The sequence below is a fragment of the Aedes aegypti genome, chromosome 3, assembly GCF_002204515.2.
Source record: "Aedes aegypti strain LVP_AGWG chromosome 3, AaegL5.0 Primary Assembly, whole genome shotgun sequence".
Classification (NCBI taxonomy): domain Eukaryota; kingdom Metazoa; phylum Arthropoda; class Insecta; order Diptera; family Culicidae; genus Aedes; species Aedes aegypti.
The window spans coordinates 321,855,754-321,870,517 of record NC_035109.1 but is presented as its reverse complement, the minus strand read 5'-3'; the positions used below and the strand labels follow the sequence as shown (position 1 = coordinate 321,870,517).

The 14,764-nt window shown below is 37.0% G+C and overlaps 1 protein-coding gene across 15 annotated transcripts in view; it reads left to right on the top strand.

Moving 5' to 3' along the window:
• LOC5576761 overlaps positions 1-14,764 on the top strand; it is a 180,611-nt gene that overhangs the window by 146,326 nt on the left and 19,521 nt on the right. For 14 of the 15 annotated variants that reach the window (XM_021855158.1, XM_021855157.1, XM_021855159.1 and 11 more), the window contains 2 exons: positions 3,383-3,566; positions 4,296-4,358. In XM_021855158.1, the coding sequence (XP_021710850.1) occupies positions 3,383-3,566; positions 4,296-4,358 (247 nt within the window). The remainder of the gene's footprint in view (positions 1-3,382; positions 3,567-4,295; positions 4,359-14,764) is intronic. The other variant, XM_021855156.1, reaches the window with a different exon arrangement.

Sequence of the window (14,764 nt, the reverse complement as noted above, 5' to 3'; positions counted from 1 at the left end):
TGCGAATAACTGAAAATGTTGTGTTCGCAGTGATAATAAAAATAATCAAATGTTTCAGATTTAGCTAATTTGAAGCATTCGCGTCCTTGAAGAACGAGAAAAAAAATTAAACCTACTTGAATTTTGACGTTGCTTTTGAATTGCGCGCAGATTACCGCCGTCGCTGGATGTGGATTTAAAAAATGAGCGTTGCAATACTTGAATTGTATGAATGCAGTGTAAGAACACATCACGAATGACTTGTACGCTGTCCGTTTAGGTGTCGGGTCAATTCTGTTAAAAAAGTTAATCTTTCTAATAAAACAACATAATTGCCACAATAAACTATAGAGTAAACAGATGAGGAATCATCTATTATTAAAATATGGAAATAAGAGCAGTCTACGAAAAAAAATGCGCTAATTTCATTGATAATACATTTTTCCTGAGCTTTTATCATCTTCCTCAGCTTGTTCAAATCGGCTGGTTGAACGTGTCGAGGGCAACCGATTTCGTATTGCATGAAAGTTAGCATCAAAATTGCACGAATCTTTCGGAAAAAGTTAAACCTTTTCAAGTTCTTTCGTTGAGCGGGTTGTTTCCACACATGTATGCGTTTGAGCGTGTACAGATTATTAAGCTGTGAATGTATGTGGGACCTTAGTTACATGGGATTTGGTTCAACAGTAGCAGTTGAACAGGTTGAACGCACAGTGTTGTGTTTTTCGATGGCATGTCTCTTTAACTTTTGCGCTGCTGTCTTTAGTGAAGCACCACGCTCGTGCTGTGGATATCAAGCGAGCTTTTTACATGGTGCGAGAATGCAGCACACTACGCGATCGTTCTTGGCGCCTTGGGGCAATTGCTATGCAACTTTCTATGTAGTGCATATGAACCCACACTCATGCTATTTTAATATTTGTTGAATTAGATTTTCTTTTTTAAATTAGTCGTACGATTTTGATTCAAATGGTCTACCTGTTCAATGAACAGGTTGAACAGCCTGACCAGACGCCTCTGTTTATGCCCTTTGAAGGAAGCACACTAGACAACGGAATAGCTTGCAACGCCCAGTGGCACAGTCGGAAAACATTCCTCACGAAAAGTTTACCGGCCTGAGGCGGGAATCGAACCCACACTCCCTAGCACGATGCGGCTAAATGCCTGGTGACACTAACCGCACGGCTACGAAGCCCACAAATTTGATTTTTTTTTCTCTTTAAATTTAATTTTTAAAACATTGTATTGATGATATTTTTCTTTCTTTACAACAAAAATACTGGTTTGATAGAAAAACTGAAAACTCATGGGATCCTTGGGATTTCCCGGGAAAAGCATCATTTTTTGTCTCGCATCCCAGGACAAGCAAAATGGCCAGGACATGGACACTCTTACCACGAGTTTGTTGTTCAGAGTTCATGTATTTGATAAACTAAGAGTTTTCTTCCGACTGAAATCATAAATTTGGTACATTAATATTACAGTCTTGTAAAAAAATCAGATATTGAAGCTCCAATGCGCCATGTTTTTGTCCATATATGACAACCAAGTCTAATCCCGGACTGAAAACTGTTTCAATTTATGTCACTATTGCAAATTACTGCAGTTCTATACATTGTAAATTCGCCCAATAGGGTGCATACCCTTCCATGATGCACTTTAGGATGCGGGGTTCTTCACGGCCGAATCGTATGAAATTTTGCAATAAAAAGCGCTTTATTACAACGCAAGTTGTGGCCAAATATGAGCTCCCCACTGCTGAAGTGAAGTGAAGTCTTTAGCATGCTACCAACTATAACATGGCGACCGTGACAAGACTTATACTAACTCTATCAAAAAGTATTGTGGAACCTTAAAAACGTTCTCGTGGGTAATTCCTGGGCGAATTTGAAATTGAATGATTACGTCGTATATCTGTTTTAGAAGCCGTGGAGGTGAAGGGCCTTACTAAAGGTTCGTCGCCGAGGATTTTTCATTTTTCCTGAGAATATGCTAAAAAAAAAAAAAATGTAACTGCTAAACCATTTTCCTGACACTTTGATTCGAATTCCGGACAGCTCATGATAAGCATTAATAGAGCAGTCAAATCATCAATCGAAATCGTCCAACCACTAAAGAGACATCTAAGGTAGTTGGGCATTATTAATTTTCAAAGATATTTATGGAAAAAGCTTACTAAAACGAGCCTTGAAATTGAGAACTTTTGAATGGCAAAAATTGAAACATTTCGTGTGAAATGTTTCCCATACAAAGTAGGGTGTCCGGAATTTGAAGCTGTCCGTAATATGAATCAAAACGGTACGTTTATAATATGTATTTTCCGCTGAACATCTTCTCCTACAACAGTAGGCTATTATTTATTTTTCATCACGATTTTTAAAAATAAAGCGCTGTCCAGATTCTAAGTCAACCAGACTCAAATGTGCCCTAATGTCAAAAGTTATTGCTATGCGGCCCCAATTAAAGCTTTAATAAACATTCATTCTTATTTTGTGATTGGGAATGTAAGTGGTCCAGTAGATAAAAAAGTCACAAATAGCGGAATCCAATTTATGAGCATTACTTCCCCATCTATCACAGTTCTAGTAGTTTTTGAAATATTCTAATCTTTGTTGCTGTTCCAAGTTGTCGTATGTTTTCTCATTTGTAGGAATTTCGTATCATCGTAGATTTGCTATGCAGTTTTATATGGTTCATTTACTATACTATCCTGTCCTACTACAGGCTACTTTACTCGTAGTAGGTACTATCTTTCAACCACCCCTTATTATGGAAGCTGTATCCGCCTACCTATTTTTGTCTACGTTTTGCCCTCCCTGTATCGGTCAATTATCATACTTATTTGACGACGCTATCCAGTCAGCTTGTTATTCTATCTGTGAAAGCAACACTGTCTACAATCTCTTCCCAGTTGCTTACCTTCTAAATGGCAACTCGTAACTCATAACTGCCCAACAACTGCATACACCTTCACTCCATTCCGTCATCATCTATCGCTCGGTACGCCCCGTAAATCAACATCGTCATCGTCCCCCATATCACAGGCAAACAGACGTAACACTTCGAACAAATTTCTTTAAAACTTATCGCCCTGTTCACACTATCATCATCAGGTGAGCATGTTGCACGAAATAATGCTTCGTGCAACAAGACTTGCAGATAGCGGTAGTGTAAAACGTCAAACACAAAGAAAAACGATGCGCGCGTCACTGGTGGTGAGGTTTGAAACATAGCTCATTTAAAATGATCGTTAAATGGGTGGTCGACGAAAAAATCGTCAGTGCTACGTCTGTTTGTCTGTGCCTATATGAATGATCCCCGTTGAATATTAGTATAATTGATTAAATTCCATATCCCCATCACGGTCGTGCCTAATTTCCATTCCACGTTTTTTCGCACACAGGTGGCAACCCGGATCATGAAGCAGATGATCGAACAGTTTGCGGCGTGCGATCTGTTCGGGCGGGACAACTACGAGTACTATGCCCGGGTGACCGGACGGGTCCTGCGGGTTCAGGACGAGTGGATCTTCTCATTCCGGTATCCACCGCCGCCGCGAGGGAAAACCGCCCAGCAAAACTATGCATGTAAGTTGTTGACGCGTTCTGTTTGTTTCTATTTATTTACGGATTCTTTTCTATGTTCATATTTAGCTATGTTTCGTTGATTTTAACACTTATTTTTTGTAAATTTATTTCGTGAATTCTTTTATTTCCATTTAAAATATTATATCTTCAGGTTAGTGCATCAGTTATTATTGATTATACATTTTTGCATACATCGATAAAATCAGATTAAAATAAACGGAAATTTATTTCTTTGATCACCCTGCCGGTAGCATCATATTTTTTTTTCGTTTTTAACTATTTTGGATCTATTTTTTACAAGCTCTTAAAAAAAAACTCTTCTAGTTTTAGGATTTCTGTCAATTTTGAGTCGAATGACTCATAGCTCATGCACTAAACCTGTCTATTGTTTATACATACGTTCAGTTTGACGATCCTTTGTAGTAGTTAAAATTACTTATTCCGATTTCGAACCGTTTATAGTGAAACGATAATCAAATGAACAGCGTTATAAGACTGCAACAATCAAATTTACTAATGGTGATTTATTCGTTTTTTCTTTCTTTTTCGTATTTCTCTCTGTTTCTCCGTTTCCTGTTCCTGCTTTCCTCCCACTTTCATCTCTTCACTGCGCCCGTTCGACCTTTTCTCTGTTACTCTGTGTGTGCATATATCACTCCTCTGTATTTGTGTGGATTGCTTCTCCTACTCGCCGGGACCCGCTGCTCACCCCCGTTCGAACCTTTATAGTAAAACTAGCTTTAGAAACCGAGAAAACCTGGCTGCAGTGTGAATGCGAGCGGTGGGGACTAAGTACGTCTGATTGCCTCTATCCTAAGCGTTGAACCCGTCGATGATAACACGTAACACTTTAGTCGTACAAAAGTCGTATAGACCATACTAGGCAACACCACTCCAATTGTGCTCCCGCTGCTCTAACACTTACCGGTGTCAAATTGCTGTGTTGCTCTGTGTGTGTGTGTGTTTCATCGCACTTCATTGCGGAAACAGGGACTCCTTCAAACTCACTAACCGAAGATTTCACCGACTGAGCATAATTTCCATACAAGAGAATGTTCAATGATGTACTGCCAAAGTATGAATGCAATTAATGACAATTCAGCTGTCCGTCAAGCAAGTCATCAGTTGAGCTTATTCTGCGCAGCGCTTGAGGTAAGACGAGTCAAATGAGATGACAATTGTCGACTCGCTCTCATTTTATTAACATTAGTCTACTCACGTCACTCGAGGTGAGAGCAATTCGTCTCTACTCACACGCAGAATAAGCACAATTATTTCGTAAAAAAGAGTTATTCACTTTGAATCCGAATATCTTAAAAATCTGCAATTTCCTAACATTTGCAATTGATGAAGTTTTCAGCGTTGAAGGCGATGCTTTAAAAATGACATTTTTTTTTTCATTTTTTAAATGGCTATAATCGTAAATCTTAAGTTACGCTCTCTATATTTGTTCATTTGAACCCCAAATGAATGGTTAGAATTATACTCTTTCATCTTCAAGTGAAAACCAGAAAATTTTCGTTTGAGTAAAATCGATTAACTTTGCCCCTTTGAACAACGATTTCAAGTTAATGGGTAGGAATCTAACAAAGCATCATAATTGACAATTGTTAACTTTTCGAGAAGTTGTCCAGTCGGATTTTTGGGATAAAAACCATAGTCTCGTTTCTTCTCCAACGTTTCGATCCGTATTGGATCTTTTTCAGGGATTCGAAACTATTGTAATTTTATCGTCAAATTTTTGTTGTTCCAAACTATCAATCGTCATTTTCCGTTTTTAATCCCAGTTTTTATCCAGCAAAGCAGGTAGCAAAGCTCAAAGATTTGAACCAACAAAAAATAATTGCTAAAATTTTTCACCACCTTATAAAATTTCAATCTTGTCGCTCCCTTGCGACGTCTATCCACCTATTCATTTCAATCATTTGTAAAGAAATCTTCTATAGACTCCCTTTACCTTTGAGTCGCATGACATAACAAAAATAATTTAAAAACAATCACGGTCGTTACCTTCTCCTATGTACATTGTATTACTGCATTAATTGACTTTTGCATTTTTTGGGACAAACCATCGTTTTGTCTCAAATTCTTAATATGGCTCATATTCCGACAAAAATTTCTCAAGGAATCCCTCGATAAATACCTGAAGGTACCTGTGAAAATATCCTGGAGAAATTTTTCGATGAATTACCGAAAGAAATTTTAGAGAAATCCCTGGAAACACTCCTGAAAAATCCCTGGAGATATTCTTGAAAGAATCTATGCTGGAGTCCCAGGAGGTATTACTGGATAATTCCCTGGAGAAATTTAGATTAGCAATCCCAGGAGCAACTCCTGAACGGAATACCTGAAGCAATTCGTGAAATGATTCCCAAGAGTAATTCATGAATGAAATTTTGCTTAAATGTGCATTCAGTCGTTAACAGGAATAAGAGCGATGATTCTTATTCCCGTAAAGATATTTTTGAAAACAGAAGATTTCTAGATAGTTTTGTACTTTGCTGGATTCTTTATCAAATAATCCTGGGCTGCTACAGGAGAAAATCGTAGGAAAATTCTTAGAGGATTTCCAGAATATTTTCGTAAGAATATACGCAAATATTCATGAATTTATATCAGAAACAATGTCTGCAGAAGTGTCCGAAGTAAATTCTGTAGGATTATTTGGATAAAACTGGATGAATCCTCGAATAATCCCAAGTAAAATTCTCAAATGAAACCCCTGACAGATTTCGTGGTGGAGTCCCAGGAGGTATTACTGATTCTCTGGAGAAATTTAAGTTAGCAATCCCAGGAGCAATTCCTGAACGGAATCCCTGAAGCAATTCGTAAAATGATTCCCAAGAGTAATTCGTGAAAGAAATTTTACTCGAATGTGCATTCAATCGTTAACAGGAATAGGGGCGATGATACTTATTTCCGTAGATACCTATATTTTTGAGAACAGAAGATTTGTTGTTAATTTTGTACTCAACAGGATTCTCTATCAAAATAATCCTGGGCTACTTCTGGAAAAAATCGTGGGGTAATTCTCATAGGAATTTCATGATATTTTCGCAAGAAAATGCGTAAACATTCCTAAATTTATCTAAGAAAACATGCCTGCAGAAGTGTTCAAAGTAAATTCTGTAGGATTCTTTAGATGAATTTTCCTCGAAGAATCCCTAGACAAATTACCAGATGAAACCCCTGACAGATTTCCTGATTTCCAAAGAAATTCCTGCGAAAATTATGAAGGTTTCCGAAAGACATTCTGGAGGAATTCTTAGAGATCCTGAAGAGTTTGTCTGAGGATTCTCTGGAAAAATTCATAGAGAAACTACTATAGTAATTCCAACAGTAATTTCTCGCTTGATATTTTCTGAAGATACCATGAAGAATTTTAACGTGCATCCTTCCAGAAATTTCTTAAGGAATCCCTGGAAGAATTCCGGAAGGTGTCTGAAAAAGATCTCTGGAGATATTCCTGAAAGAATTAATGGTGGACTCGCTGGATGTATTGCTGTATTAATCTCTGGAGAAAATTATGTTAGCAGACCCAGGAGAAACTCTTGAACGGAATCCCTGGAGCAATTCTTGAAATGAATCCCAAGAGCAATTTATGGATAAAAAAGTAGCAACTCCTGCAAGAATCCCATGAGGAATTACTAGAGAAAGTTCTGAAGGAATCCCTTGAGACAGTCCTGGAAGACTCTCTGAAGGAATTTCTGAAGAAATCCCTGTATAAATTTCTTAAAAAAATCCCTGTATGAATTTCTAAAGAAATCCCTGGAGAAATTCCTGAAAAACAATCTAAGGGAATTCCGGAGTAATTCCTGAAATTACCCCCGGATAAATTCCTGAAGCAATACGTAGAGGAATCATCAAAGGACATTTCTAGAAGAGTACTCTAAAATATTCTTGGAGGAATGCCTGACGGATTCTGCGGAGGAATTTCTGGAGAATCCCCTGAGAAGCTCTCAAAAAAAAAAATCCCGATGGCATTTCGAAAGCGATTCCTGGAAGAATGTCTGAAAAACTCTCAAGAGGAATTTTTGAAGGAATCCTAAGAGGAACTTATGAAGAATCGGAGGAATTATTCAAGGAATAAAGTAAATCTTGGAGGAACTTCAGAAAGAACCACAAAATGTATTCTAAAAGGAATCTCTGGAGGTATTCTTGAAGACATCCCCGTTCTTTGAATTCTTGAATTACTTGAATTCTTGAAGAAATCTCCGGAGGAATTTCTGAAGCAATCCTCGGAGAATGTCCTGAAGGAACCACCGAAGAAACTCCTGTACGAATCAACGGAGGAATTTCTGAAGGAATTGCTGAAGGAATCACCGGAGTTAATCCAGGGTGTCTACTACCTGGAAAAACCTGGAAAACCTGGAATTATCAGGGAATTTTATTCAACCTGGAAAAACCTGGAATTCTCAGGGAATTTCGGTCATAATCAGGGAAATTGTTTTGAATCAGTAACACAAGGTAGAATTTGTCCTTTTTGTGACAGAACTTTTCTATTATAAAAATTTTCGGCTGCGCTGCTGTCAAAAAGTTACTAGAGATGTTCAGTCCTTATTATTTTTTTTTTAAGATTTTCATTTATCCAACATAAAACATGTTCAGATAATTGCATCCTTATCTTAACTTTTTAACTAACTCTAATCCTAACTTAAGATTAGAAAGTTGATAAAGGCAAGTACAGTTCCTATTTAAAGCTGGGTGTCGTTCATGAGCACATGAAACTTGGTGTAAAGCATTCTAAATTTATTTACAAAAATGTGACTATTCCACAAGTTCTGGAGAAAATTACAAGGAATGCTTCAGGTATTCTAGTGATTCTTTCTGGAATACCTTTATGAACTTCTCGAGAGATGCTACCAGCATTTTTTCAAGGGGTGTTCAAATAAATGCCTTCACAAAATGTGTCAAGAAAATCGTAGAGCACTGCAAAATTATTACCTCCAGTAATTTTCACATAGATAACTCTGACAAAAATATGGCGGTAATTTTCCCAAGATTTCCTTCAAGTGTTTTTCCACTGATTAATTCACCGTTTTTTCCAGTTATTACTTCTATGAGATTTACCACATACATTAGGATATGCGAATCTTCCACAAATGTATATTCCATAGTTTCGATAACGCCGATTTTTTCATAAATTGTTCAAAATTGCTTCCTTTAGGCGTTATTCGATGAAATCATTGATGAACTTTTCTAGAAAATTTGACCTGGAATTCCTCATTAAGTGAAGTCCCTCCAGAAATTCCTCTCAGAAATTCTCCAGCATTTCATCAAAATATCTCCTACCTAGCTAGGTAATGTAATGTAACCTATCAAATAATATTTCCAAACTCCATGGATAATTCAAACCTTCATTTCAAGGTCCAACATCAATTACAATGCGGAACACGTTTTTGTCTCCAGCACCAAAATACCGCTATTCACTTAATTAAGGGTTGCTGAATCCATTGCCGTTTTCAGAAATATCATAGCACGTCTAGTTTTTGAGATATTGACTGTTGAAAATGCAAAAAATGACTATTTCAGCCAACTTGCATGCAAGTTTGCCAGCGTGTAAGGTAATATATTGGCTTAATTTGCCACAGAATTTAAACTTTATGTGTATAACAATACTTAACATCAAAGTTTGTATTACTTTCGATACGGAAAAGTTATTTTTTGATGGTTTAGAGAATTGTTTTATTTTGCCTGCAAGCATGTTGAAAAAATCGGTTTAATCGAAATTTAATCGCGCAATTTCAATCAAATTATGTCTGAAATTAAAGTTCAAGTTCTATTTTGCATGTTTGGTGGATTCTATTACAAAAAGTATGATAAATTGTACTTTAAATTTCATGTAAACATTAATAAAACCAGTGTTTTATACAACTTTGGCGACCTGTAGCTAAAAATTGTGACGTGCTGGAACATTTCTGAGAACGGCATCAGATTTAGCAATCCCAAATCTACTAGAGACACATTATTTGATTCTTGAGACACGCAAAAGTGTCATTTTTGTTACGCTGTGTTATTACTCCAGTCATTCTTACAGGTGTTTTTCTAATTATTCATACTTGAATTTCTCCAGCAAGTCTCTCCGATTTTTTTCAAAGTCTTGTAGGACATTACACAAAGATTCGATTTTTTTTCAGTTATATTAGCATTTATCAGGGTGGTCTGTAGCCTTGAGGTTACGCTTTCGCTTCATAAGCGGAAGGTCATGGGTTCGATTCCCAGCCCCTCCACAAAAAAACCCGTCCAGCCACCAGAAGACGCCTCACGGAGGACCTCGCTTTGGGGAGCACATCCATCCTCCGTCAATATCAGATGGTGACTGAGACAAACTGACCCTCTTCGCAGGCAGCTAGCCTCACTAACAGCAGAGCTCTCTCCTACCTGGCTCGGTGTGAGAGTAAAAGAGTAGGAGAGAGTGAAAGTTGATGTAAATATAGATAAGTTGAAAATAGATCTGTATCGGTAAAGAAGCTACAGATCAACTGATTCCGGCACAGTAGTGGCCACGAGCACAGAGTGCCTTAAAAACAAAAAAAAAAAAATAGCATTCATCAAGGAATTTCTAAGAAAAAATTTATCAAGAATACTGGAGTTTTTTCAGAGATCCTTGTAAAAATTCATCAAGGCATACCTAGGCACACTCACACAAAAAAAATCTCTAGAAATTCCATGCGGAGTTTTACTAAAAATTTCCACCAAAAAAAAATCTGAATAAAATTCTCTGGAGAAATTTCTGGAATAATGACTAGAATACATTTTTGATTTATTTGAGAAATAAAAAAATTACAGAAATTTCTGAATGATTTGAATTTTGGAGATGCTCTGTTGAAGAAAGTCCTAGGGAAATCAATGAATAAGTTAAAGGATTGTTTCCGTGAGAACACGAGACTTCCATTGAAAATGTCTCCAACGGTCTTTGGAAAACTCCAGATTGAAAAACTCCAGAAAAACTCCAGATTGAATTCTTGAAAGTATCCAAAACTAAATTCTTGGAATAATTTCGTAGAAAGTTCTTAAATCACAAAACAAACTCCTGTAGAGATCGTTGGAGTAAGATGTGAAAGAAATCCACAGTAAAACAAGCAGTAATACTTGTCGTAATGTCATGGGACTCCAAAAAGTCTTAAATACTTAAATCATTCTTAGAGGAATGTCTGTTCAAATAAGGAACCAAAATCTTATGACGTTTCAAGGAAAAGGTTTTTTTTCTCTTAAGTTCGAATAGACTATTTTCTTCATATCTGATTTTGATGATTGAAGGCACTTTCAGATCAATTGATAAGATTTTTTTTCTAATTTTTTTTTTCTGATGTTGTTTAGAACAAACTGATAATACATTTTTTGTTTATTTAAATAAAAAATACTTTAAAATTTATCGTTTTTTTTTTTGTTCAAGTGCTTTGAAGCACTTTTTTATACAATAAATTTTTAGTCGTGTAAAATGAAAAATTCGTCAATCATTTATGTATTTTGGAAAATTTCTACAATCTGTTATTTTTTTAACCTGGAGAAACCTGGAAATCTCAGGGAATTTCATTTCTGTAAATGAGTAGACACCCTGTAATCCTTGATAAATCCTCTGAGGAGTTCTTCAAGAAATCTCTGAAGAAATTCCACAAGGAGTCTTCGTATTAATTACTCAAGTAATCTCCGAAAAAAAATTCTTTAGAAATCCGCGAAGGAGTCCCTGAAATAATTACCGGAAGCATTTTAATAGTTTTTTTGTGGAAGATCTATAAAAATATTCCTGAAGGAATTTCTAAAGCGTTTTTTCCGAGCAGTTCATGCAGCATTTTGCGAAAGAAACTTGGAGGAGTTCCGGGAGATACACCTGTAACAAATCCCTGGAGATATTCATGAAAAAAGCTCTGGGGGAGTCTCAGGAAGAAATTCTGGATGGAACTCTGGAAAAATTTCTGTTAACAATCCCAGGAGCAACTCCTGTACAGAGCCCCTGAAGTAATTCTTGAAATGATTCCCAAGAGCAATCTCTGAAAGAAATTTTGCTCGAATGTGCATTCAGTCATTAACAGGAATAGGGGCGATGATTCTTATTTCCGTAAAGATATGTTTGAAAACAAAAGATTTCTTGTTAGTTTTGTACTCTGCTGGATTCTCATCAAAATAATCGTGGGCTGCCTCATGAGAAATTCGTGGAAAAATTCTAATTTTCGTATGGATATGCGTAGATATTACTAAATTGATCTGGGGAATATACCTGCAGAAGTGTCTAAAGTAAATCCTGTATATGAATCTTTGGATAAACTCCTAGATGAATTTGTGGACGAATCCTCGAAGAATCCATAGGAAATTTCTCAGATGAAATCCCTGAAAGATTTTGTGGAATTCTCTGGAAACATTCATAGATGAACCGCTATAGTAATTAGGGGCCTAGATAGCCGTAGCGGTAAACGCGCAGCTATTCAGCAAGACCAAGCTGAGGGTGTGGGTTCGAATCCCACCGGTCGAGGATCTTTTCGGGTTGGAAATTTTCTCGACTTCCCAGGGCATCAAGTATCTTCGTACCTGCTACACGATATACGCATGCAAAAATGGTCATTGGCATAGTAAGCTCTCAGTTAATAACTGTGGAAGTGCTCATTAGAACACTAAGCTGAGAAGCAGGCTCTGTCCCAGTGGGGACGTAACGCCAGAAAGAAGAAGAAAAGAGAAGAAGAAGTAATTCCAAGAATAGTTTCTCGGTTTACATTTATGGAAGATTCCTGGTAAAATCCCTGGAATAATTTTTGGAGAATTTTTACATGCATCCATCTAGAAATTAAGCATTTCTGGAGTGTTTCCAGAGATTTTTCTAAGATTTCTTACGAGAATACATCGAAAAATTCCTCCAGGATTTTTTACAGACGTCTTCAGGTATTCTTCCTGGATCCTTAATCCTTTCTTAAGGAATCCCTGAAAAAAATCCCTGCAGATATTCCTAAAAAAAATCTGGATGAATCTCTGTAGAAATTTCTGTTAGCAATCCCAGGAGCAACTCCTAAACGGAATCCCTGGAGCAGTTCTTGAAATGAATCCCAAGAGCAATTCTTGAAAGAAATTTCAAAAATAACTCTTGAAAAAATCACAAGAGGAATTACTAGAGAAGCCCCTGAAAGAATTCGGGGAGAAATTACTGAAGGAACCCTCGAAAAATTCTTAAAAGAATTCTTGAAGAATTCCCTGCATGAATTTTTCAAGGCCCTGATTGAATTCCAAAAAAAATCTTTGGAGGAAATCCTAAAAAAATCTTGAGTAAATTCCGGAGGAATTACTGAAAACTTGCCTAGAGGAATCATCGGAGGACATTCCTATGAAAATTTTCTGAAGAATCCTCGTAAGAATTCCTGACAAAAAACTAAAAATTGAAAAACTCTAGAAAAAAAATCCTGACGGAATTTCTGAAGTGATATCCCAAGAGGAATTTCTGATGTAATCTTAAGAGGAATTCCTGAAGGAATCCTCGTAGAAATTCTTAAGGAGTCCCTAAATGAAATCTTGGAGGAATTCCTGAAAGAACCCCCGAAGATATTCCTGGAGGATTCTCCGAAGAAAATCATGGAGAAATTCCTTATGGAATCCCAAGCGGATCTCCCAAGTGATCTCCGGAGTAACTCCTGGAAGAATCCCCTGAGAAACTATTGGTAACAAATCTCGATAAAATATCTGAAGCGATCTCTGGAAGAAACTCTGAAAAAAAACAAAAGGGAATGTCTGAAGGCATCTTAAGAGGAATTTCTGAAGAAAATTCCGGAGAAAGTCCTGGAGAAATCCCTGTGAAATTCTTCAAGTAATCCACGATGGAATCCCTGAAGAAATTCTGATGCGAATCCCTAGACAAATTTCTGGAGGAATCCTTCGAGGAATTTCTGAAGGAATCCATGTAGGAATTCTTCATAGAATCCCTAAAGGCAATCTAAGAAGAATTCCTAAAAGAATCACCGAATGTTAAACCTATCTTTAGAAAAAAAATGGAGAATGTCCTGAAAGAATCCCCTGAGGAATTCTTCAAGGAATTTCCGGAGAAATTCCTCATGGAATTCGCCTGAAGGAATAACCGGAAGATTTTTTTATAGCATTTCCAGGAAAAATCCTAAGAGCCTTGAAGGTATCCTGCAGAAATTCCCGGAGAAAATCCTGGATTTATTTGAAGACTTTTTTTTAATGAGATATTGAAATTACCCCCGGATGAATTCCTGAAGGAATCTCTATAGAAATCATTGAAGGATATCCCTTGAAGAATTTTCTAAAGAATCCTCGGAAGAATTTTTGATGGAATCTCCGGAGAAATTAATAAAGAATCTCTGGAATTTCAGAAAGAAGTCCCTGAGAAACTCTTGAAAAAAATCCCGAATTTCTCAAGCGATCCCTGAAAAAATCTCTGAAAAAAATCCATGAGGAATTTCCGAAGCAGTCCTCGGAGGAATTATTCAAGGAATCCATGGAGGAATTATTCAAGGAATCCATGGAGGAATTATTCAAGGAATCCCTATTGGAAATCTGGGAGGATTTCCTGAAAGAATTCCGGAAGTATTTTTGAAAACTTTCCGGAGGTATTCTTGAAGAAGTCTCCAGATGAATTGATCCCCTGAAGCAATCCCCTTCGAAAGTTCTGAAGGAATCCCTTTAGAAAATCTTGAAGGAATTCCTGAAAAAAATCCCCGAAGGTATTGTTGGAGAAATCAGTTGAGGAATTTCTGAGGGAATCCCCGGAGAAATTCCTGTGCAAATCCCTTTCAGAATCACCAGATTCCTAGGAATTTCGATCTCGCACGTATTCTTGAAAAAAATCTTCGGAGAAATTTCAGAAAGAATCTCCAGAGTAAGTCCTTCATGATTTCGCGGTGGAATCCCTGAAAGAATTACCGTAAGAATTTTCATGGCATTCGCTGGAAGATCCCAAGAACCTTGCAGATATTCTTGCGGAAATTCCCGAAAAAATCCTGTGAACATCGCCTATAGGATTATTGGAAGACATTTTTAGACGAACTTCTGCAAGAATTTTCGGAGATATTTCGGAAATACCTTTGAAGGTATTCCCTGAGGAATTTTAATAGCATTTCCTGGAAGATTCCAAGAACCTTGGAGGTATTCCTGCAGAAATTCCCGAAGAAAACCCTGTGAACATCCCTATAGGATTATTGGAAGACATTTTTAGACGAACTTCTGCAACAATTTTTAGAAATTTACCGGAAATAAGG